The sequence below is a fragment of the Apodemus sylvaticus genome, chromosome 1 (assembly GCF_947179515.1).
Source record: "Apodemus sylvaticus chromosome 1, mApoSyl1.1, whole genome shotgun sequence".
Taxonomy (NCBI): domain Eukaryota; kingdom Metazoa; phylum Chordata; class Mammalia; order Rodentia; family Muridae; genus Apodemus; species Apodemus sylvaticus.
In genome coordinates this window covers 85,440,272-85,467,235 of record NC_067472.1, presented here as the reverse complement: position 1 = coordinate 85,467,235, position 26,964 = coordinate 85,440,272, and the positions used below count along the sequence as shown (strand labels likewise).

General features: G+C 38.2%; 1 protein-coding gene across 2 annotated transcripts in view; it reads left to right on the top strand.

The window, feature by feature from the left end:
- The window catches only part of LOC127679244 (phospholipid-transporting ATPase ABCA3-like), a 163,179-nt gene that overhangs the window by 25,255 nt on the left and 110,960 nt on the right, over positions 1–26,964 (top strand). Inside the window, exons 5-10 of one of the 2 annotated variants that reach the window (XM_052174947.1) lie at positions 9,595–9,854; positions 11,951–12,061; positions 12,762–12,879; positions 14,906–15,079; positions 19,389–19,570; positions 22,901–23,035. In XM_052174947.1, the coding sequence (XP_052030907.1) occupies positions 9,595–9,854; positions 11,951–12,061; positions 12,762–12,879; positions 14,906–15,079; positions 19,389–19,570; positions 22,901–23,035 (980 nt within the window). Of the gene's footprint in view, positions 1–9,594; positions 9,855–11,950; positions 12,068–12,761; positions 12,880–14,905; positions 15,080–19,388; positions 19,571–22,900; positions 23,036–26,964 lie in introns of those variants that run through there. The other variant, XM_052174953.1, reaches the window with a different exon arrangement.

The following is a 26,964-nucleotide window of genomic DNA, read 5'->3' as shown; positions in this document are numbered from 1 at the left end:
CTGGGTTTGTCTTTGTTGAGGATGTTTTGTTCTTTGGTTTCTGTTTCCTCTGCATTTTCAGTGAGTGCTATGGCTGTGCATTGCCTCTTTTACTTGCCTGCTCAGCTAGCATATCTATAGGGAATATCTGCTGATGTTGGGGCTGGGATAGAGTGACCGCTGGTGGAGGAGGGAGGCAGAAGAGCATGTCCTATGAGATCCACAGGAGCTGTAGGCAGTGGGAAGGGAGACCCCAGCTAGATGTGTTGTAGCACTAAGGGTTGGGGTGGAGACTGAAGTATGGTGTATAGAGCAATGGTTATCAATCTTCTTAATTGTAAAGTCCTTTAAAGCAGTTAGTTCCTCATTTGTGGTAAGTCCCAACCAGAAAAGTATTTTGCTACTACTTCATCACTGTAATTTTACTACTATTATGAATAGTAATATAAATATCTGATATGCAGGATATCTGATATGTGGCCCCAAAGAGGTTGGAATCAACAGATTGAGAACTGCTGGTCTAGGGAAACAGAGAACAGAGAAGGTCTGAGATCTGACTCCCTAGTCTTCTGGCAAATGTGGCCTGTGATACACATTCTTTTTTTTTTTTTCATTAATTTATTCACTTTACATCTAGCTCACAGCCTCCTTCATTCCTTTCCTCCCAGTCCCACCCTCTCATTCCTCCCCCATTCCTCCCTTCCCTTCTCCTCAGAGAGGAGAGGCACCCCTCCTCCAAAGTTAATAACCTACCTGGGCACATTAAGTTGAATCAGAAGTAAGCACATCCTCTCCTACTCAGGCACCCCAGCTAGGGGAAAGAGATCCAAAGACAGGCAATATAGGCCAAGTCAGAGGCATCCCCTGCTCCAATTGTTAGGGGACCTAAAAGAAGACCAAGCTGTACCTCTACTACATATGTGTAGATGGCCTAGTTATAGTCCATGTGTGCTCTTTGGTTGGTGGTTCAGTTTCTGAGCCCCCCATGGGCCCAGGTTACTTGGTTCTATAGGTCTTCTTATGGTGTCTGTGATGGTTCGTATATGCTTGGCTCAGGGAGTGGCACTATTAGGAGGCATTGTTGGAGTAGGTGTGTCACTGTGGGTGTGGGCTTTAAGACCCTTGTCCTAGCTGCCTGGAAGACAGTCTTCTGCTAGCTGCCTTCAGAACAAGAGGTGAAACTCTCATCTCCTCTAGCCCCATGTCTGCCTCCATTCTGCCATCTTCCTGCCTTGATATTAATAGACTGAACCTCTGAACCTGAAAGCCAGCCACAATTAAATGTCATCCTTATAAGAGTTGCCTTGGTCTTGGTGTCTGTTCACAGCAGTAAAACCCTAACTAAGACAAAAGTTGGTAATAGGAGTGGGGTATTACTGTGATAAGCCTAACCATGGGTTTGTTTGGAAGAATGTGGGTTATAGGACTTTAGATTTGAAAAGTTATAGAATGCTTTAAATGGGGCTTGATGGGCTATCCTAGTTGGGATATGGAAAACTTTGAGGGTGATTTGAATTGTGAGGACCTGGCCCAAGAGGTTTCAGTGAAGAATTTCAATATGTGACCTGGAGATAGTTTTTGTGGTATTTTCATAAAGAATGTGGCTACTTCTTGCCCTTGTCTGAAGACTCTGCCTGAGACTAAGGTGAAATTCAGATAAATTGCATTGACAAAGGAAGTCTCAAAAAAGCTCAGCAGAGACTTTTTTCTCTGGTCACATCTCATGAAGAGCATTTTGAAAAAGCATAGCAAGCTGAGAAAGGAAAAATACAAATGTATGATTTAAATATTAAAGGAGCACTAGGAAGTAGAATACAACTGAATCCTATGTTCTAGGAGATAACAGATTAAGGGAGTAAGACTTTGGGGGCAAGATCCAGGCATGGTGGTAAATACCTTTGATCCCAGAAAATAAAGACAAGCAGATCTCTGAGTTCAAGGCCAGCTATGGATAGAGCAAGTTCTAGGTGAAGAAAAACTTAAATCGATGTGAGGTGGTACATGCCTTTAATCCCAGGAGACAGACATGCAGATCTCTGAGTTCAAGGTCAATCTACAGAGCAAGTTTCTAAACAGTCAAGCTTAGGCAGTTGAAAGGAGTGGGAAAACAGAAAGCTGGTAATAATGTAATAGAATAAGGGGAGTCATGTTCTAGCCCCAGCAAGCAGCAGAACTCAGCAGCTTCAGCTACAAGGCTCTGGTTTTAGAAGTCAAGAATAGAAGGAACTACTGGGACAATTGGTGCTTATTAGCTAGAACTAAGAAATTAGCAGTGATTAACTTCATCATTAAGATGAAATCTTCTAGGAATTATTTTCTGAGAGCACAAAGAAGCTATGTTTGAAAGATACCTCATGCTGCAGCTGTACTTGGTAATATGTAAGAGTCACCTAGGTGGTACTGATTTTGAAAGCATGAAGTGGTCATGAAAAGCAGCTGAGGCTTGGCACTGTGAGAGGTTATGGAAGGCCATTGGTAAAGGTACAGCCTCTGTGGCAGTTCATGGACCAGGACTGAAGGGATCATGCAAAGGATTTGAGGCTTGGCACCATGAAGAGAGCTTATGAGAGGCTATCGGTGAAAACTTAGTTGCAGCAGAAGATCTCAGTGTATTGGAGATGCCAGTACCATGGGATGATCACCAAGAACAGCAGCAGCAGTGGAATGGATCAACCTGAGCTTAGAGTGCAACAGAAGGCAGAGCTGGAGAAGTGACATCAGCCCTTTGGAGGAGCCCAGATTATGTGTGGATTCTGGACATTGGAAGAAGAAACTGTACCATTGAAGTTGCCTTGGAGGCCCCAAGATTTTTGAGATGCCAGAGCAATGGGATATCTGCTGAATAAAACTGCTAATGGGGAGTAGAACCAGCCCAGGAGAAAGAAGTTTGTTGCAATCAACAAAGATGAAAAACTGTGGGTGTGGGCCTTAATACCCTTGTCCTAGCTGCCTTCAGAACAAGTAGAACTCTCAACTCCTCCAGCCCCACATCTGCCTGGATGCTGCCCAGCTTGCTTCTTGGTCATGTTTTTACCCAGAGCTTGCACTACTCACAGTAATCTGGCCACTTCACAACAAGGATCAATGAAGAAAATGTTCCACAGGCATGCCTACAGGTCAATCTAATGGGGCCAGTTTCTCCGTTTAGGTTCCCTTTTCACAAACTGATACTAGTTTATGTCAAGTTGGAAAAGAAAAGAAAAAGAAAAGAAAAGAACCAATCAACACAAACAACTGAGCTGTTTCTATGTCCTAAGTGTTAGAGCCTGGTTCAAAGGGATTCAGAGGAGAAGAATTTTAGTATGTGGCCTAGAGACTGTTATGTGGTATTTTGGTGAAGAATGTGGCTGCATTCCCCCTTGTCTGAAGAGTCTGCCTGAGGCTAAGGTGAAGAGATTCAGAGTAATTGCATTGACAAAGGAAGTCTCAGAAGAGCCCAGTGTAGACTTTATCCTCTGGTTTACACTTATAAAGAGCATTTTTATCAAGTGTAGCAAGTTTAGAAAGGATAAACACAAAATACATATTTCAAGTAATAAAAGGGCACCAGGAAGTGGCAATGTTCAGATTGATTGAGAGACTGTCTCAAACTCAAGGGTGGAGAACGATAGAAGTAGATCCCCACCATGTTCTACTACTCTGCATACATGCACATGGGCACACACAGCCACACACAGTTGTCCATGTACATATCACACACCTATTAAAAATACTAGCAAATTAAATCCAACATCCTATCAAAGATTGTTTGTCACAATCAAGCTTGATTAATCCAAAGATGCAAGGATGATTCATATGTGTAACTGTTTTGCAATTAGACCATATAAACACAAAGAAATGTAAAAATCATAATTATTTTAATAGATGTATAGAAGGCATTTTTATGATAAATCCCTGAACAAATTATGTATATACTAATCATACTTAAACAACATAAAGGATATAGATAGATAGATAGATAGATAGATAGATAGATAGATAGATAGATAGATAGATAGATCCCAGTTTTACTCCACTTATTCAGTCCTGGATAGGCAAGGCAATTAAATAAAGATATGAAAATGCCAAGAGCAGAAGTCAAAACTGTCCCAGATTGTAGATGATATAGTTTCATTGAGAGACAAACAAAACTCTACCAACACTATGAACTGATTTTTTGCAAGATTTAAATTAAACAGAAATTAGCATCTTATACATCAGTAATGAAATTGCTGAGAAACAAATCATGAAAATAATTCCATTCACTAAAATACTTAAAAAATAGAAAAAATTGGGATGCCTTCCATGTTTATTAATTGGAAAAAATCAATGTTTTTAAATGTCCACAATATCTAGTTTATGGACTTCATATCTGTGTAGTTGCATTGTTGTATGTTTCCTGTTATGTCTAGAAGTCACTACATCACACCAGGTATCCAGTGCTCTGACTTTTACCATCTTTCCATCCTTTTCCCATTATGTTCTTTGCAGTACTCTCTGTGTTTTAATCTGTTGTGGATCTCTGTAATCATCTTCATCTGATGCAAAGTAAGCTTCTTTGATGAGGAGTGAGAGCTATACTTTTTATATAAGGGTATTTAGGATGCCATTAGAAATTATATTGGTTTAGGAATATGGCAGTAATGGGTTCTCCTCTGGGGTCTATAATCTCTCTAGTCATGGATAGATGTTTGCAACTTCTAATTTCTTATTCATGCATATGTATGTCTATAGTGTAACTGAATGTATACATCCATATGCACATATCTGTGGGTACACATGTGTTCTTGAGGAGACCTGAGGTTGAATTTGGGTGTCATCCTTTATTTTTATCCTCCTTATGTATTGGAATAGGCTCTCTTGATGAACTCATAGCTTGCCAGTTCAACTAGACTACTTACTAGGGATACCCATGCCCACCTCATGCATGCTAGGATTATGGGAATTCTGCCATGCCTACTGGCTTTATCTTGGGTCATAGGTGTCAGAGCCATGATGAGACAAGCTAATATACTAGCAGGTGATCATCCTGAAATGGCCTGCTTCAGATTATTATATAATCTGTGACAGGTGAGTTCTCATTAAGCAAGGCTGTGAGGGACTAATTTTAGGAGAGATTCCTGCTATTAATATGCTTTTCCTGTTATTTTTAAACATATATAATAATCAATAAGTAATAGCACACCCCTTTGGAGCAGATCTCTGCAGATCCATGAAGATGTATTGTCTTATAATGAAGCTATGTAGACAAATAGATGACTTAAGTTTTAATGATGATCCTATAAGAATTCCTAAAATTATATCTGTGATTATTAAGCTCTTTCATAGTGGGACAGCTATTAGGTCCCTTTCTGATAGTCAAAACTGCAAGGAGAACTCTGCCAGTCTCCCAAGTTAATTGCTCTTAGATTGTAACCAGACTTTCTCCTACTCAGAGCACATTCCAAGAGGTTGTAAAACAATTAACCAAAGGTCATCAAAAGGGAACCAACAATTATTATAGGTGCTAGGGGAGAAGTTAAAATATTAACTGGGTTTATCTGTGCAAAACTTCACTTATAACTTAGTTATGGTTTTCACTTATAATTTAGTTATGGTTTTTAAACCTTAGGTGAACCTGTAGACCTCAGACAGGTGATAAATGTTTAGCTAAATAATAACTCCTAATGGATATGCATGTAAACATTCACTGCTGTAAACTTCTATTTCAATTTAGGATTTGGTTTTTGGGTGAACTTGTGATGAAATTTGTAACATATGATCTTGTATTCTGAAAGATGTATAAGTACTGAAGACAAAGGGGAAGCTCTCTCTCTCCCTCTCCCCCTCTCTCTCTCTCTCACTTTTTTACCTTTCCCCACCTAGAAGAATTTTTCCCTTTCAGCACTTAGGATATTTCCGCTTTTCCCCTTAGATAGCTTTCAAAGGAAACATTTTACAACTTAGTAATAACCTCATTGACCACTTCTGTAAGTGTGCCATTTTTCTTCCTGTGACTTTTTTTCCTATATTCTTTGTTTACATTTCAAATTATTTTTCCTAGCCCGGTTCCCCCCTCCTCATAAATCCCATAAGCCCTGCCTGTTCCCTCTGCCCATCCCCCAATCAACCCTCTCCCACTTCTCTGTCCTGGTATTCCCCTACAATGATGCATCAAGCCTTTCTAAGACCAGGGCCCTCTCCTTCCATCTTCTTGGGAATGATTTGATATGTGAGTTGTGTCTTGGGTATTCAGAGCCTCTAGGCTAATATCCACTGATCAGTGACTGCATTCCATGTGTATTCTTTTGTGAATTAGTTACCTCACTTAGGATGATATTTTCCAGTTCCACCCATTTGCCTAAAAATTTCATGAATTCATTGTTTGTAATTGCTGAGTAGTATTCCATTGTGTAAATATACCACATTTTCTGTATCCATTCTTCCATTGAGGGACATCTGAGTTCTTTCCAGCTTCGGCCTATTATAAATAAGGCTGCTATGAACATAGTGGAGACTGTGTTCTTAGTGCATGCCAGGGAATACTCGGGTTATATGCCCAGGAGTGGTATAACAGGGTCCTCCAGAAGTGTCATGCCCAATTTTCTGAGGAACCGCCAGACTGATTTCCAAAGTGGTTGTGCCAGCTTGCAATCCCACCAGTAGCAGAAGAGTGTTCCTCTTTCTCCATATCCTCGCCAACACCTGCTATTTCCTGAGTTTTTAATCTTAGCCATTCTGCCTGGTGTGAGGTGAAATCTCAGGGTTCTTTTGATTTGAATTTCCCTAATAACTAATGATGTTGAACATTTCTTAAGGTGCTTCTCAGCCATTCAAAGTTCTGCAGGTGAAAATTCTTTGCTTAGCTCTGTACCCCATTTTTTAATAGGGTTATTTGGCTCTCTGGAGTCTAACTTGTTCTTTGTATACATTGGGTATTAGCCCTCTGTCGGAAGTAGAGTTGGTGAAGATCTTTTCCCAATTTGTAGGTTGCTGTTTTGTCCTATTGACAGTGTCCTTTGCCTTATAGAAACTTGTAATTTTATAAGGTCCCATTTGTCAATTCTTGATCTTAGAGCATAAGCTATTGGTGTTCTGTTCAGGAACTTTTCCCCTGTGCCCATGTCCTCAAGGGTCTTCCCCAGTTTCTTTTCTATTAGTTTCAGTGTTTCTGATTTTATGTAGAGGCCCTTGATCCATTTGGAGGTGAGCTTAGTACAAAGAGATAAGAATGGATCAATTTGCATTCTTCTGCATGCTGACCTCCAGTTGAACCAGCACCATTTATTGAAAAGGCTATCTTTTTTTTTTGCACTGGATGGTTTTAGCTCCTTTGTTGAAGATCAAGTGACCATAGGTGTGTAGGTTCATTTCTGGGTCTTCAGTCCTATTCCATTGATCCACCTGCCTGTCACGGTACGAATACCACGCAGTTCTTAACACTATTGCTCTGTAATACTGCTTGAGGTCTGGGATACTGATTCCCCCAGAAGTTCTTTAACTGTTGGCAATAATTTTAGCTATCCTGGGTTTTTTGTTATCCCAGATGAATTTGAGAATTGGTCTTTCTAACTCTATGAAGAACTGGGTTGGGATTTTAATGGAGTTTCATTGAATCTGTATATTGCTTTTGGCATGATGGCCATTTTTATAATATTAATCCTGCCAATCCATGAGCATGGAAGATTTTTTCCATTTTCTGAGGTCTTCTTCCATTTCCTTCTTCAGAGACCTGAAGTTCTTGTCATACAGATCTTTCACTTGTTTGGTTAGAGTTACGCCAAGATGCTTTATATTGTTTGTGGCTATTGTGAAGGGTGTCATTTCCCTAACTTCTTTTTCAGCCTGCTTATCCTTTTAGTATAGGAAGGCCACTGATTTGCTTGAATTGATTTTGTAACCAGCCACTTTGCTGAAGTTGTTTAAGCTGTAGGAGTTCTCTGGTGGAGTTTTTTGGGTCACTTAAGTATACTATCATATCATCTGCAAATAGTGATAGTTTGACTTCTTCCTTTCCAATTTGTATTCCTTTGACCTCCTTATGTTGTCTAATTGCTCTAGCTAGAACTTCAAGTACTATATTGAAAAGATATGGAGAGAGAGGGCAGCCTTGTCTAGTCCCTGATTTTAGTGGGATTGCTTCAAGTTTCTCTCCATTTAGTTTGATGTTGGCTACCAGTGTGCTGTATATTGCTTTTACTATGTTTAGGTATGGGCCTTGAATTCCTGTTCTTTCCAAGACTTTTAGCATGAAAGGATGCTGAATTTTGTCAAATGCTTTTTCAGCATCTAATGAAATGACCATGTGGTTTTCTATGAGTTTGTTTATGTGGTGGATTACATTGATGGATTTCCATATATTGAACCATCCCTGCATCCCTGGGATGAAGCCTACTTGATCATGGTGAATGATCATTTTTATGTGTTCTTTGATTCAGTTGGCAAGAATTTTATTGAGTATTTTTGCATCGATATTCATAAGGAAAATTGTTCTGAAGTTCTCTTTCTTTGTTGGATTTTTGTGTGGTTTTGGTATCAGTGTAATTGTTGCTTCATAGAAGGAGTTGGTTAGTGTTCCTTCTGTTTCTATTTTGTAGAATAGTTTGAAGAGTATTTGTGTTAGGTCTTCTTTGAAGGTCTGATAGAATTAAAAGTCTTCCAACCAAAAGAAAAAAGCGCAGGACCAGCTGGTTTTAGTTCCTGTGACTTCTGACTAGCAGGTTTCAAGTTAGAGCCCAGCAGTTCCTGCAAAGACAGTACAAAGTACTTACTCCTTTGTGGTTTGAGAAAGAGGGCTAAATGCCAGAAACTGCAGTTTCTGGCCTCAGAGGATCATAGAAGACAGGTCAGCTACAGTAGCATAGTAACTTAAATTTAGATAAGTAAACTTTTTATTATACAGAAACTCTAAATATCTTGTAAGACAAGGTCTTACCATGAATCTCGTAAGACAGACTTACCCCAAATTTCTTTCATAAGACTAAATCTTACCCCTACCTCCACCCCTGACAATGCTCTTCCCTACTCGGCTGCCTCAAGAAAAACCAACAAGAAGAACACCTCCCATCCTCCCATCCTCCCATCCTCCCATCCTCCCATCCTCCCATCCTCCCATCCTCCCATCCTCCCATCCTCCCATCCCCCCATCCCCCCATCCCCCCATCCTCCCATCCTCCCATCCTCCCATCCTCCCATCCTCCCATCGGGGCTGGCTCCTGGCACATAGACATCTGAATTCTAGTCTTTATACTTATTAGTAAGTAATTTTTCTATCATCCTAGCCCCCAGTTTCTGATTTTATTTATGCTGTATTTTATTGAACAGAAGTCTTTTTATTGTTTTTGCCTTTTTGTTGTTTCTAGTTCTGGGATTTCATTCCTTTTTGAAGTCATGATTTTCTCAATATTTAATTATATTGCTATTGTTCTTCTAACTAGAAATTTTATAAGTAAAAAATTTGGTAAGCTTGCTAGTTTTGTTAATATTAATATTTTAATTTGGAAAGGTAAAAATAATATTTAGCCAAAGAAATGTTTTTTATGTCAAATCTGTGGTAGGTTCTGTATGTTGCAAGCTGAGGATTCCTTACATTTCTTTCTTCATATGTCAGAGTTGCTCCTTAGTCTGTTTCTCTTGACCATGAGTTTTCTTACACAGGGTATATCAAGGAAGGATTCCTGGCAGTGCAGCATGCCTTGGACAAGAGCATCATGATGCATCATGAAAGCAGTGCTGGGAAAAAGCTGTTTGATGAAATTGACACTCTGATACAGAGGTTTCCATACCCAAGTCATTCTCAGGATAAACTACTTTGGATCTCCAGTCCTTTCATCCCGTTAATGTTCATACTCATGTTCTCTTCCATTGTCCTTTCCATCATGCGATCCATTGTGTTTGAAAAGGAGAAAAGATTAAAGGTAATATCACTTTATGTTTAAAAAATATGTGCATATGGATGGATGGATGTACGTATGTACCTTCGTGTACACACACACACAGAGAGAGAGAGAGAGAGAGAGAGAGAGAGAGAGAGAGAGAGAGAGAGAGAGAGAATGGATATCTTTTGGAAAGTAGGTTACCTCCATTTATATATTCAGTGGTTACATTCCAGCAGAGCAGCAAGAGACCTAAGTATAAACATGGGTCCTGATGATACTCACCAACTTCCCAAGCTGGAAAGGCTTCAGAGACAGACTTAAACAGGAAAGCAACATAAAAGAAAACTCTAATTTTCTAGGAGGAGGACATAAAAGATTACTAGATGAACTTGAAGTCTTTTATACCTAGAGCAGCAATGAATTTCAAGTACAACCCAGTCAGGGATAAATTAACATAAGTTCCAACACTTTGCGGCCCATTAACATCAGAGTCCATTTACTTTCACAATGTTCAAGTTCTCAACAACAACAAAAAATTAAACAAATGAGGAAGCAACAAAAGGGAAAACAATCCAAAGAAGCAAATTGATCATCAGTACTTAGGTAAGAAAAAGATGTTGGACACAGGGGAAGTCCACACACCTAGATGAAGAGTCTCTTTCAATCAAATGGCTGCTGAGATATCCAGTCCCATGTGCTCTGCCCTAAATACCTATACATCTGAGCAACAACTGAATGTACTCAGTAGGGTGTGTGTCTGTGTGTGTGTTTCTTTGTCTATGTGTGTGTATGTGTGTCTATGTGTGTTTCGTTGTGTGTATGTCTGTGTGTCTGTGTGCATGTGTGTGTATTCATATGGCAAAAATAAAGAAGTAGTCATGAATTTCAGAGGAAATAGAGTTGGACACAGGAGGAGATGGAGAGGAAAGAAGGAATAAAAATTATGTAAATACAATATTCATATATGAAATTCTCAAGGAAATTAAAGATACGTAGATGTTGGAAATATCAGACAGGTAGTTTAATTGTGGTTAATATTCTAAGCTCTGTAAATAGTGAATTATCCAAAATTCTTGGGGTTTTGTGGGTGCTTTTCACATTTTTATTTAGTGTATATACCACCCACATGTGCAGAGTCAGTTCCCTCTACCATGTTAGTATTAGGAGTCAAATTCAAGTTGTTACGCTCGTGAGGCATGGCAAGCAGGCATCGCCTGCTGAGTCATCTCTCTAGCCCAGAACTCTGCACAGCTATCTTAATCTCTCAGATTCACTGGAATCATAGAGTTTAAAAATAGATATACTTAGAATGTGCTTTTGTTGCACTATAGTAAAGACACAGAAGTGGTCAAAGCACACTTTATACTTGCACGAAAACAGTTTTATGTATCCTCATAAATGAAGTTTTCAAAATAATATATCTCAACAGAACTTAGAAATGCCTTTAACAAGTTTATCAGTAGAAATGTAAAATGAGGAAAAAACTAAAAAATGAGCACAAGACAGAATTACACAAACTGAAGCATAGAAGGAAATGTACAGTTCCAGATGAAAGCATCCAGAAAGCATAGAGTAATATCAAATGATGTAACACATATAATTGGATTCTGAAAATTGAGAAAACAAAGCAAAGGGAATTAAATACACTTGGAAAAGGTTCCAAAATTAATAATATATATTAAAACTCAGATGCACGAAATTCAGAGAATACAAAGATAAGTATTGCATAAATGTGTGTACATACCTGTGTGTGTACACGCACACATATATACAAACACACACATATGTATATTTACAAAAGGATAAGGAGTAAGGACATAAATAATCTTAAAGATGTGTGGGAAAACTCATAAAATAAATTTTAAAATAATAATTTAAAATGTTTTTCATTTTGTAAATCCAAGATGTAGTATTGAAAAAGATCACTGAACTCAGAAAAACATATATTTTAAGAGAAGTATGGACTTGCTTACTGCATAATTTTGATAGACTTCTAAGTCTTGATTTTTCTCATTCTTAGAGATAACATTAACCATTTTTATAGACTTTGTAGTAAAAATTCAAAAGTGGTATATGAAAGCACTCTGAATTGCCTGACATATGCAATGCTTGATTTGTGTTGACTTGTCCTACAGGAGTACCAGCTCATGATGGGGCTTAGAAATTGGATCATCTGGATTGGTTATTTCTTCACGTTCTTCCCTTTATATGTCATCATTATCTTTCTGATATGTATATTACTCTTTGTCCAGGCACGTATCCAGTTTCATGCTGTCTAATAGATGTATAATTAATAGCCTATATAATATTAAATTTTTACTAGCTACAGAAGACTTTTAAAAAAAAATATAAGGAGAAACAGACAAAATTCTTTTAGTGATACGTTTAGCTGAGGTCTTTAAAAGTCTTTTGCCATATAACAATTTTTAAAATAATATTTTGTTTTTATTTTAAACTTGTGTGTTTTGTGTTGCTGTACATCCCAGTTCTGACATTAAGATGTTTTATGGAAACATATACTATTTTTGACAATACTATAGTTTTTATTTAAATTTAAACTGTTCTTAAAAATGAAATTAAATTCTATAGTCATCTAAGCTGTATTTCAGTTGTTGTATAAATACTTATGACAAATATCCACTCTAACAGTTTTCAGTGAGTTTCAATGAGTTGAGTCTGCTACACAGTCCAGTGAAAGGAGAGATATCATGCTGTGGACTTACTGTTCTCAGGTTTACAGTAGAATCAATTGGTTTTTGGTTTTGTTTTGACCTTACTAGAAAACTGAGATGAGCCTCTCAGCAAGACTTTAACTTCCTGTCTTTGAGTCTCACCAGCTGAGTGTGGTGATGTGTTTCAGTAGAAACTATGCCTTTGTCCTTACCTTGTATTTATGTGCCACTAGTTATAGTGTACCTATCTGATGTCATGATTGTTTCATTGTAGATTGTAGAGGAGCCAATCTTACGCTACAGTGACTGTAGTTTCATCTTTGTCTTTCTTACATGTTATGCCATCGCATCCATATGCTTTGCCTTTATGGTTAGCACGTTCTTCAGTAAAAGTAAGTCTGCACAGCAAAAGCCATAGCATAAAGTGAAAATACAGAGTTGGGGGATGTGTGCCAGATGTTCATCAGATATAAGGTTAATGTCTAGGATTATGAACTCAAAAACAAACAAGCAAAAAAAAAAAAAAGAACTATTTCTTTTTGCTAGTTTCTGGACCAGTAAATCTTTTACTGCTTTTCTGAGCTTTCCAATGTACTCAACTGCTGTTTATGTTTTTAATTGACTTTTTTTCTTACATACTACATCCTAACTATGACTATTCCTCCCTCTACTCCTCCCTCTGGATCAGCACCCTTTTTGCCTCTCATTAGAAATCAAACAGGCTTTTAAGAGATGATAATAAGATAAAATATGATGAGATAAAACCTAAACTAATACATTGGAGTAGGACAAAACAAACAGAAGGAAAAGAGCCCTGGAGAAGAAAGATCATTTGCATATTCAGGAAGCCCATAGAAAAAAACAGGAAGCCATAATATATATGCAAAGGAAATGTAAGGTACAAAAACAGAAGAAAATGTATATATAAATGAAATTTAAAAAACAGATAAAAAGGAAGAGCCCTGACATAACATTATGAGAAAAGGAACCTTCAACGATGCCGTTGAGTTTGTTTTCTATTGGCCATCTACTGCTGGGCATGCCACCTGTCCTTAAGAGTAGTTTGTTTCCCCCATGGGCTATTTTGTAGGAAACTAAATTTTTATTAGCAAGTGGTTTTCAGTTGAAGGTTGCTTATGAGTTAGGGATAAAGGCTTGTGCCCTCTTCTCCATTCAGCTCCAGGACTCCATCTGGTGCAGACCCATGCAGGCCCTGTGCATGCCGCCTCAGTCTGTGTGTTTATGTGTGTCAAATCATCACCTCTAGCGCTTACACTCTTTCTACCTCCTCTTCTACAGGGTTTCCTGAGCCCTGAGGTGAGGGATTTGATGGAGACATGTCATTTAGGGCGGAGTGTTCAAAAGTCTCTCATTCTTTTCAAAATGTCTGTCTGTTAGCCTCTATATTTGTTCCCACCTGCTGCAGGAGGAAGCTTTTCTGATGATGGCTGAGCAAGGAAGGCACTAATCTCTGAGTATAGCAGAGTGTCATTAGGAGTCATTATTTTGCTACTTTTTTAGAAAAGAATAGTATCTGGGTTTATCCTAGATCCCTGTGCTATCTAGTGTTAGATTCTTGGTCAACAAAACAATGTCAAGTATGGATTCCATATGATAGAGTGAATTAAACCAGATATTGGTTGGATATTCCCATAAGCTCTGTGATACCATTGCTACTAGCATATCTTGCAGGCAGGACACAATTGTAGTTCAGAGGTTATAGCTGGGTTAGTGTTTATGTCTTTCCATTCATAGCCCGCAGAGTACCTTCCTGTAGCAAAGACATGAGCATAGAGGACTGAAGGTTCTAGAGGTACCAGCTTGACTTTTCCTGTTCAGTAAGCTATGTGGATGTTGTCGTCAGCCATGGAGCCTTGCTGTCTGTTAGAGTCTTGGCAATAGTCTGCATTGTTTGAGGGTTCTCATGGGAACCATTTGACCAACAATTTAATTAGATGTAAACCAATCTTGGTTCTAGAAGCTTCATTTAGTGATGAGATGTCCAACTGGGGCTGTGTCTCCCCATTATTTTTTTGTGATTTGGTTAAGATTACCTTTGTAAGTGTTTTTGCTCAGATGGGAGGTACCCTGGTACTTGGAAGCCCAAGAACCACACAGCTCTGATGGGAGAAGGTATTCCATGGGCAAGCAACCTGAGGAATGGGGGCCCAGGAACCACACAGCTCTGAAGTGGGTCAGTGTCTAAAGGGAAGGGCATCCACTCTCCCTCCATTTCTGCTCAGAAAAGAGTAGATTTAACATAACAAAATCTCATGCTTATGAGATTAACAACATCCAGTATTTAGTAATTACCTACATGTTCAGTTATTTTGTCCAGTTTCATAGATAAGAATGGAAATATATTCAACTTCATTATCTGTTGTAGTATAAAAAGTTAATTGTAATTTCTATTTGAAGCTCGTTTAGCTGCTTCTGCTGGAAACCTCCTATTTTTTGCCAGTTTCTTTCCCTATAACTTCATCTCTGAATACTATGGAATGTTGGACCTTAATACCAAGATAACCGCCTGTCTGAGTGCAAATATTGCTTTGGCCATGGGGATTAATAGTTTAATCAAGTTGGAAATACAAGGTAGGTATTAGTATTGCTGATTCAATTCTTAGGAAACTGGGTAAATGGGAGATGAGAAGGTAAGAAAATGTTATCTTCCCCCCAAATTTGCTTATTATATGTGGTTATGTAAACTATGAAAAATATAAAACTCCCACACCTAGCTGGTAAGCTATTGGCAGTTAATGGGCGGGGCAGGGGGAGTTAGCTTCTTGAGCACTGTAGCCCATGGTAAATTGCCCATGTTGCCCTACACACATGCATGTGCCAACAGCACTAGTTGGATTCAAGAATTATTAAAAAACCAAAAAACGACATGAAGTTAAGAGATGGATGGGGAGGAAGTCGAATGAGTTGGAGATGGGGAACAAGAAGTGAATGTGTCCTAAGTTCACGTATTTGTGTATGAAATTACCAAAGAATGAGCAAAAAATTTTAAAAGAAAAAGCTTGAATTGTTCCATCTTTTTTTCTATGAACTTACACTGTCAAATAAAATTGTTTTAGAACTTCTATTAATTTTATTCTCTAAAAAAATTAAAATCATGACTTTTTCCCCATTCAAGGCTATACTTTTACTCTTTTGTAACATTGCTTAGTATTTGCCCATAATCAACTACTTCTTGTCCATGTTTAGGTGGTTCATGGTTTGTATATGTGGTCATCTGTGCATATTAATCTGCAAAATAAATTCCCACTCGCAAAAGTGCTAACATCTTACACTGGGCAAGGAGACATTGCTTATACCTAGCTCCTCAGCAGGTTGAGATGGAACTTGAATCTAAGTGTTTAAGACTATCCTGAACAACATAGCAGGACTCTGGATTATTTTTAATGTCTAAGCTATACAAGTCCTGTCTCATAAAGTACTTACATAGCTTAAGTTTTATTTATATTACAATAGCTATCAATAGGTATAGTTTGATACTATATTGATATACTAATATAATATACTGATCTTTTTTTAAAAGTCTTTTAATGCCAATACCACAAGAATTTTATAACTTGATACTAGTCTTTGGGTTTGGAAGGGTTGTTTGGTTTGGGGTTTTTGTTCATTCGGTTGGTTTGGTTTGGTTTGGTTTGGTTTGGTTTGGTTTTTGAGATAGGATTTCACTATTATCTCTGGCTGTCCTAAAACTTACTATGTAATCCAGGCTGGTCTTAGATCCACAGAGATCCACCTGCCTCTGTTAACATAGCGTAGGGAGTGTAACCACATACCAATACCACATACCAATGTTTTTTATTGGTTATTTTGTTTATTTGTAGTTCAAATGTTATTCCCCTTCCTGAATTCCCCTCCAAAAAACCCTCTATCCCATCTCTCCCTCCCCCCCTGCTTCTCTGAGGGTGCTTCCCCACCCACCCACTCCCACCTTATCGCCCTAGCAGTCCCCTATGCTGGGGCATCAAGCCTTCCCAGGAACAAGGAGCTCCCCTCCCACTGATGCCAGATTAAGCAGTCCTCTGCTACAAGTGTAACTGGAGCTATGGGTTGCTCCATGTGTACTCTTTGGTTGGTGGTTTAGTCCCTGGGAGCTCTGGAGGTCTAGTTGGTTGATACTGTTGATATAGGGTTGCAAACCCCTTCAGCTCCTTCAGTTCTTCTCCTAATTCCTCCATCAGGGTCCCCATGCCCAGTCTGATGGTTGGCTAAGAGCATCTCTATCTATATTAATCAGGCTCTAGCAGAGCCTCTCAGGGGATAACTATACCAGGCTGCTGTCAGCAAACACTTCTTGGCATCAGCAATAGTGTCTGGGTTTGGTGTCTGCAGATGGGATGACCTTTCCTTCAGTCTGTGATCCACTCTTTGTCCCTGCATTTCCTTTAGACAGGAGCAATTCTGGGTTAAAAATTGAAAAGTGTAGGTGGCCCCATCCCTCAACTGGGGGCCATGCCTAACCTCTGAATATGGTCTCTACTGGTTCTCTCTCCCTTTTGTTGGATATATCAACTAATGTCATCCCAGTTGGGGCCTGGGAACCTCTTGCTTTCCTGGCATCTGGGACTTTCTAGTGGCTACACCCAGTTCCCCATCCCCCACTGCTACATACCTCTATTCAATTTTTCTGTACTTCTCCCCATTTCCTCTCATACTTGAACCTTTTCACCTTATTCCCTTCCCTCCTCTGTCTCTCTGCCTCCTCTCTACCTCCCAGGCCCCTCCTTCCCCCTCCCTCCCATGATAATTTTGTTCATCCTAAGCAGGACTGTAGCCCCTGCATTTCCTTCTTCTTCAGCTTCACATATAGTCTGTGAGTTGTATCATGGAAATTCCGAGCTTTTGCCTAATATCCACTTATAAATAAGTACATATCATGTGTGTTCTTTTGTGATTAGGTTACCTCACTCAGGATGTTATTTTCTAGTTCCATCTATTTGCCTGCAAATTTCATGAAGTCATTATTTTTAATAGCTGAGTAGTACTCCATTGTGTCACTTGCCACATTTTCTATATTTATTCCTCTGTTGAGGGACATCTCCATTGTTTCCAGCTTCTGGCTATTATAAATAAGGCTGCAATGAACATAGTAGAGCATGTAATTTTTAGTGTCTTATTATTGTCCAATTTTGCTGTTCTTTAATCATTCAGGTTACATCTTGAATTTTAGGACCAGTTCCACCAAGTTCTATGAAAACTATCATCAGGACTTAGTGAAATTTTTGCAGTTTTTCAGTTAATGTGTTAAGAATACTTAATGTCCTCAACTTTGGTTAAAAACCTTCCAATAGGCTTTTATAGTAGAATTTGATGATTTTTTTTTAATTTCCCCTGGTCTGTTGTTACATTTCCCTTTTCATTTCTGATTTTGTTAGTTTGGATATTGTTTTGTGCCCTCTGATTAGTCTGGCTAAGTGTGTTTCTATCTTGTTGATTTTTCTCAAAGAACCAGCTCCTGGTTTTCTTGATTCTTTGTATAGTTCGTTTTGTTTCTCCTTTGTTGATTTCAGCCCTGAGTTTGATTATATCCTGCCATCTACTCCTCTTGGGTATATTTCCTTTTTTTTGTTCCAGAGCTTTCAGGTGTGTTGTTGAGAACAACAGTATCCACCAACCAAACCCCCAGAGTTCCCAGGGACTAAACTACCAACCAAAGAATACACATGAAGAGACCAATGGCTCCAGCCACATATGTAGCAGAGGGTGGCCTTGTCTGGCATCCAAGGGAGGGGAGACCCTTGGTTCTGTGAAGGCTCAATACCCCAGGGTAGGGGAATGGCAGGGCTGGGAGGCAGGAATGGGTGGAGGAACATCCTCAGAGAAGCAGGGGGAGGAGGATGTAATAGGTGGGTTCTAGATGGGAAACTAGGAAAGGGGATTACATTTGAAATGTAAATAAAGAAAATATCCCATTAAAAAATAAACTTCCAATAAGTAGCCAATCAAATGACTGTGTATGTTGTTTATTTGTAGATACTTCTGTAATTCTTATTTTTCAGGAAACATTAAAAATCCATATCTTTTCATCTAGGTCCTTATTTTCATTGGCTTATTGTGGAAGAACACAGCCATTTAGTTTCCTAATTATTTTTTATCAGATTTATCAACTTTACATTAGTTATTGTCTCTTTTCCCTATTAACAACTTTATCTTTCAAGAACTCTACTTAGTTTGAAGCAGGAAGACTTGAGCTTACAGAAAATTTCCTGTGGTGTACATTTTGATTTCCTGTAATCTCCAATTTATTACCTCTCAAAATTGATTAAATTTTGATAATCATTTTTTCCACAGAATATATTTTTACATTTTTACCCTTTCTCTTAAAATATCTAGTGTTCATGACTGTTGTTGAGGGGGAAAGGGTGAAGAACAGATGAGCTTCCTGAAGTATTGTCCTTTTTAAGTCTTGACTCTTGAGGCATGCTCTCTGCAAATCCTCATCCCTCTCCTGCGACCAACACAGGAAATGAAAGGCATTTTTCTTCCTTTGCTGACTTTCTTTTTGCAGTCCTATCAGTGCCATCACTCAGCAGAACTCCTTGGTTTCTTCTGTTTGGCAGTCACTCAGCTTCAGCACTGGAGGACATAGTTTATACATTTGGGCATTCTTGTGATTGTTTCTCTGGGAAGAAAGAAACTTTTGAGGGGAAACAACCCAGATTCTACTAAGTCTATTCCTTCCTTGTTCCTGGACTGTTCTTTGTTCATTTTTGTTATTCATTCATTTTAATTCATTCCCTATTGTTTTTAAAGGTTTTGAAGAAAAAAGGGAGAAATGTAACCACCTTGTTCTGTAGCAATATAGTTGCTAAAGGTAACTCACAGTGCAGAGTACCAAGTGGCAGAGATTTCACCCATTCCCAATGTCTCCCTTTTATTTCAGAGATTGGTGTTAAATGGCACAACCTTTGGACACCAGCCAATCTTGAGGATAACCTCAACTTTGGCTATATGGTTGGAATGCTTCTGTTTGATGCTTTCTTATACAGCCTTGTTACCTGGTATGTAGAAGCTGTCTTTCCTGGGCAGTGTGCTGTGCCTCAACCATGGTACTTTTTCCTTATGGTGAGTTTTTTCTTTCTATTTTTCTTTTACTGAAAATAGATATTTTTCGTACAATATATTCTGATTATGGTTTCCTCTCCTTTAACTCTTTGATCCTCCCACTTCCCTTTTTAATGTTGCTGTTGTTCCAAATGCTAATAGGCTTTATAAGCCTACTTCATAAATGTAATCAAATTTAAAAGCCAAATATAGATCATCCTAATCTATATACCAGTGATATTGAGACACCATGCATTTCTTGATTGTCATAAATTCTGCTGTGTATGTAGTTGCATAACATGTATGCCTAGAATACTGAAACTTTAAAAAGTAAGTGCTATGACCCCTCTGTAGCCTGAAACTATAGTTAGTCCCTTAGATTAGAGAGTTGGGGACCAAAGGGAATTCACACCAGATTAACGTGAGATACTTTATTAGATTCTAGCAAAGAGAGAACTAAATAACTCCTGTATCTAAGTTTCAATACTTGGTCCCTTTCGGGAGGACTAACCAGTTATTTACATGAAGTAGAAAAGTGCCTGCTTCTTATCCCTCAGATTTCTGTATAGTGTTGCATGGTCAGAGTGGAGATGCCATGGCCAAGTCAATAAGCCAGGGCTCCAAGCTCATTCTCTAAAATTTAGTCAGTCCTTTACCCTGACAACTACTAACAGGTTGGGTTTGTTTTTTGTTTTTTGTTTTTTTTGTTTTTGTTTTTGTTGTTTTTTAGTACTGGAGATTAAAATTGTAGATAATTTGACTGTAGAGTATTATACCTGAAAATATATTATAGCTTTGTTCTTCAGGAAGAGTAAACCAAGCCAAGTTGTTTCTTAGTTCTTAGAAATCTTCACTTTTTTAGTGAAATACATATGCCATAAAATTAGCAATTTTAAAATGAAGTCACTAATACTTAGCATATTAACAGTGTACAGTCACAGTATACAGCCTTTACCCCACGACTCAGTTTTTCATTCTAGAGAATTAAAACTATGTTCTAAAAAGAAGTCATCTCCTTGTTTTTTATATTTCAGGCACCTATAATTTGCTTGCTTTTTCTATGAATTTATTCACTCGAGGGGTGTAAAAATGCAGTCATAATAATCACCTATTTGTAGGTGCCCCTTTAAGTAGTTTTTCAGGTGTATTCATGAAAGGGACTAAGTACTGAAGTTTAGATATAGGAATTATTTAGTTTTCTCTCTTTTAGAATCTAATAAAACACCACACATTAATCTGGTGTGAGTTTCCTTTGGTTTCCAACCGTCTAATCTAAGGGACTACATCGTTGGGCTAGTCATAGCGCTTACAGTTTTAAAAGTGTCAGTATGAATTCATCTTTACTTATCCTCTTGTAGGCTGAATAATAATGCAAATCTCACTGGAGGACATATTTATTGTATTCTATTGAAGATATGACTTTTTAAGCTATTTTGAGTATATAGCTAGGGATAAAAGTGCCAGTTCCTGTAGTACTTCTGGGTTTAAGGTTTTGGAAACTAACACGTCATCCTATTTTTTATCAGTCTTCCCAGTAAAGTATTAAGGTTCCATTCCCTCACTCATACATTCCTTTTATGGTAATTACCCTTATAGGTTTTATGTGACATTTAATTGAATTTCCTGATAACAAATCATAGGTATGACATTTATGTGCTTATTGGCCTTTAGATGTCTTATTTATAGAAACATATATTCAGGTCTTATGCCCATTCAGTAATAGTTATTTGTTTTTGTATGTATCTAATGTGCTAAACCCTTCTTTGATATGATTTGTAAATATTCTCTCCCATTCTGCAAATTATTCTTTACGCTTCATTGTATTCTTTTTTTATTGATTCTTTGTGAATTTTAGATCATTTTCCCAATGCCACTCATCCCCCCATATCTACCCTCTGTCCATGCAACCCCTCCCTAAAAGAAAACTAAGTGCTACAGGAAGAAATTCAACCATTGTGGGCTGGCTCAGGCACACAGGTAGTGGACACGAAGCCACAAAGCAGCTTGGGTTCCTGCCTCTTGGTTGACTGTTTCTGCTTCTGCTGCATGATCTGGAATCCCTCTGCTTACAGGATCCCTCTGCTTACAGGATCCCTCTGCTTACAGGATCCCTCTGCTTACAGGACCCCTCTGCTTACAGGATCCCTCTGCTTACAGGATCCCTCTGCTTACAGGATCCCTCTGCTTACAGGATCCCTCTGCTTACAGGATCCCTCTGCTTACAGGATCCCTCTGCTTACAGGATCCCTCTGCTTACAGGATCCCTCTGCTTACAGGATCCCTCTGCTTACAGGATCCCTCTGCTTACAGGATCCCTCTGCTTACAGGATCCCTCTGCTTACAGGTGGCAGCAGCAGAACCCATCATATCACTGCTTTCCCTCACCTGAGTCACACTGCTTTTTCATGTTCTTCTGGCAGACGGACTCTCCCTCTTTGTACAGGTCATGGTAGTGCCTCTAACCTGCCTCCAATGTGTCCCCTCTTTCAGGCTGACATCACAGGCTTCTTCATGGTTTAAGAAACACAGTTTTCAATCTTTCATTACTAAGTATTGAGTATTGTTATCTATAAGTTTGGAGTTTTTGTAGTTCCTTTTATGAAAACACTTTTATGTTTCGACATTTCAAAGATTATTATCATGCAAGAATTGAAATGATCTATGATTAGTATGGTACTACAGTAATTGATTATAGTATCTGGAACCATTCCTGCAATACAATTTACTTTGGAATGGTTTATAATCATTTTAATATTCTAGTGGATTCAGCTTGCTGGTGTTGTGTTGAAGAGTTTTGCATCTATATTATAAGATGTATAGTTTGTCTGGTTTGGGTATTAGGGTGATGCCAATCTCACAATGAATTAGGAGGCATTCCCTTATGTTTCTTGCAAGAGTTGAATAAAAGCTGTTAGTTTTTATTTAAATGTTTGAGAAAATTCCCTACTGAAGCCATCTAGTCTTTGTAGAATGGTATTGATCTCTGATCCCTTTGTGATAGATCTATTCAGAGTCCAGCCTTTTTTAACTTAATTTTTTTATTCTATATATTTTGATCATGTTTCCCTCATCTCCCAGCCTTTCCCAGACCCTCCCCATCTGCCTACATAACATCCCAACTTTATGTTCTTTTTCTCCCTTTCATAGACTTTTTGTTCTTGTTACATTTTCTATTTATTCATTAATATAAAGGACATAGCATGATGAGCTCTTTATCCTAATCTAAGCCTGAGTGAAGGATTAACAACAAACCCTCACTTATCTGGCATGATTTACATTTTTAGAAACAGCAAATTAAAACAGAAGTTTTTATACTTATTTTGGTTAATGATCTCTTTTCTTTTTCTGTAGCGCTCATATTGGTTTGGCAAACCAAAAATTAGAAAGACTACAGAAGACACAAAGTGCTTCCCCATAGTACATAACTGTTACGAGGCTGAACCTACCAACCTGGAGGCAAAAATCCAGATCAAGCATCTGCACAAGGTATTGTTCCAAAGGTTCCTGCAGGAACACAGAACCAAAAATGTTGACATTGTTCATAATTGGCTAATGCAGGAAAAAAAGAGATGGTTTCATTGTTTATTTGCATCATAATTAATATAGTTGTCTTCTGAGAATCAGAGCTTGGTTGGAGTTGATATATTTTTACAAATGCTATGTTATTCATGCCATCTTTATGTATTACTTTCATTCTTCTATAATGGATATAGCAACAAGTGATAATGTGATTTTGTAAAATTTATGTTAATAAATAAACTTGATGCAATGGTTCATTTAGATGTGGTGAGAAATATTATTGGCAGCCCTCTGGTAGTTAACTTCTACTTTTTTTTTTATCTGAAATAGTCTTTATTTCATCTTCATCTAAGAATATTTTCTTGATATTTACCGCCCGCCGGGGCAGAAAAGCATCACTAGGTACTGTATTATCCTGAGCTTAAGATCTCTGGGGGTGCAAACCGCCAGGTGTCCGCCTGCGCCCAGGACCTGAACACATAGGTGGTTCATCTGCCAGCTGGTCTGTCATGGGGCCTGTGTCCTACGTGAGAATCAACAGAGGGAGTGACCCCACCACCACCATCTTCGCTCCATGACAGAGTAGTCCAGGAACACCTGGTTCACCCTGACAAACCAAGTATTAACATTGCTTGAGGCAAGACTGAGCAGGGCTCCAAAGGCACAAAAGAGGAAGGCAGCCCAGCAATCTGAGCCAGAGGAAACCCAGTCATCCAATGTCGAAGAAATAGCCTTAAAGGTCCACAGTAGGTTGAAGCACCAGCCTGTGACAATAAGACCATTTAACACCAGTGAGAACTAGATGGCTAAAGGCAAACGTAGGAACATTACTAACAGAAACCAAGGCATTAAGGCAGCATCTGAACCCAACTCTCCAACAACAGCAAGCCCTGGATACCCCAACACACCAGAAAAACAAGAGTTGGATTTAAAAATCATTGGTAAGGATGCTGTTAGAGGAACACATGAAGGACATAAATAAATCTCTTAAAGAAATTCAGGAGAAAAATGATCAAAAACTAGAAGCCCTTACAAGGGAAATGCAAAAATCACTTAAAGAAATTCAGGACAATATGGATCAGAAGTTAGTAGCCAATAAGGAGGAAATGCAAAAATCACTTAAAGAAATACAGGAGAACTTTGATCAACAGGCAGAAGTCATGAAAGAGGAAACACAAAAATCTCTCAAAGAATTACAGGAAAACACAAGCAAGTAAAGGAACTGAGCAAAAACTTCCAGAATCTAAAAACAGAAGGAGAAACAACTAAGAAAACAAAGAGAGACAACTTTGGAGATAGAAAACCTTGGGAAGAAGTCAGGGGCCATAGATGCAAATATCAACAACAGAATACAAGAGGTGGAAGAAAGAATCTCAGATGCTGAAGATACCATAGAAACCATGGACTCAACAGTCAAAGAAAATGCAAAATGCAAAAAGCTTGTATCCCAGAACATCCAGGAAATCCAGGACACAATGAGAAGACCAAACCTAAGGATTATAGGTATAGATGAGAGTGAAGATTTACAGCTGAAAGGGCCAGCAAATATCTTCAACAAAATTATGGAAGAAAACTTCCCTAACCTAAAGAGAGAGATGCCCAGGAATATACAAGAAGCCTACAGAACTCCAAACAAACTGGACCAGAACAGAAATACCTCCCGTCACATAATAATCAAAACCCCAAAGGTATTAAACAAAGAAAGAATACTAAAGGCAGTTAGAGAAAAAGTGCAAGTAACATATAAAGGAAGACCTATCAGAATTACACAAGACTTCTCACCAGAGACCATGAAAGCTAGAAGTTCCTGGGCAGAGCTCATGCAGACTCTAACAGAACACAAATGCCAGCCAAGACTACTATACCCAGCGAAACTCTCAATTACTATAGATGGAGAAACCAAGATATTCCATGACAAAACCAAAGTTACACAATATCTTTCCACAAACCCAGCCCTACAAAGGATAATAGAGGGAAAACACCATTACAACAAGAGAAACTATACCCTGGAAAAAGCAAGATATTAAACTTCTTTCATCAAACCCAAAAGAAGATAACCACAAAAGTATAAAATTAACATAAAAATTATAGGAAGCAATAACCACTACTCCTTAATATCTCTTAACATCAATGGACTCAATTCCCCAATAAAAAGACATAGACTAACAGATTGCTTATGTAAACAGGACCCTATATTTTTCTGCATATAGGAAACATACCTCAGAGTCAAAGACAAAACCTACCTTAGAGTAAAAGGCTGGAAGACAATTCTACAAGCAAATGGTCTCAGGAAACAAGCCAGAGTTGTCATTCTAATAGCAGATAAAATTGACTTTCAACCTAATGTCATCAAAAGAGACATGGAAGGTCACTTCTTGCTGGTCAAAGGAAAAATCTAACAAGAAGAACTCTCAATCCTGAACCTCTATGCTCCAAATACAAGGGTGCCTTCATTCATAAAAGAAACTTTACTAAAGCTCAAAGCATATATTGCACCTAACACAATAATTGTGGGTGACTTCAACACTCCACTTTCACCAATGGACTGATCAGGAAAACAGAAACTAAACAGGGAGACAGTGAAACTAATTGAAACTTTGGACCAATTTGATTTAACAGATATATATAGAACTTTTCATCCTAAAGCAAAAGAATATACCTTTTTCTCAGCACCTCATGGTACCTTTTCCAAAATCGATCATATAGTTGGTCACAAGACAGACCTCAACAAATATAAGATTGAAATAATCCCATGTCTTCTATCAGATCACTATGGAGTAAAAGGGGCCTTTAATAACAATAAAAATAACAGCCCAAATACACAATACTCTACTCAATAATACCTTGGTCAAGGAAGAAAGAAAGAAAGAAAGAAAGAAAGAAAGAAAGAAAGAAAGAAAGAAAGAAAGAAAGAAAGAAAGAAAGAAGGAAGGAAGGAAGGAAGGAAGGAAGGAAGGAAGGAAGGAAGGAAGGAAGGAAGGAAGGAAGGAAGGAAGGAAGGAAGGAAGGAAGGAAAGAAAGAAAGAAAGAAAGAAAGAAAGAAAGAAAGAAAGAAAGAAAGAAAGAAAGAAAGAAAGAAAGAAAGGATTATTTAGAATTTAATGAAAATGAAGGCACAACATACCCAAACCTATGGGACACAATGAAAGCAGTGCTAAGAGGAAAACTCATAGCTTTGACTGCCGCCAAAAAGAAATTGGAGAGATCATACACTAGAAGATAATCGAACAACTGAAAGCTCTGGAACAAAAAGAAGCTAATTCATCCAGGAAGAGAAGAAGACAGGAAATCATCAAACCCAGGGCTGAAATCAATCAAGTAGAAACTAAGAGAACCATACAAAGAATCAATAAAACTAGGAGCTAGTTCTTTGAAAAAAATCAACAAGATAGATAAACCCTTAGCCAGACTAAGCAAAGGGCACAGAGAAAGTATCCAAATTAACAAAATTAGAAATGAAAAGCGAGATATTACAACAGAAACTGAGGAAATTCAAAAAATCATCAGATCCTACTACAAGAGCCTATACTCAACACAACTGGAGAATCTGGAGGAAATGGACAATTTCTTAGATACCAAATACCAAAATTAAATCACGATCAAATAGATCATCTAAACAGACCCATAACCCCTAAAGAAATAGAAGGGGTCATAGATAGCCTTCCGACCAAAAAAAAAAAAAAAAAACCAGGACCAGATAGATGGTTTTAGTGCAGAATTCTATCAGACTTTCAAAGAAGACTTAACACCAATACTCTTCAAACTATTCCACCAAATAGAAACAGAAGGAACACTACCCAACTCCTTCTACAAGGCAACAAATATGCTGATACCAAAACCACACAAAGATCCAACTAAGAAAGAGAATTTCAGGCCAATTTCCCTTATGAATATCG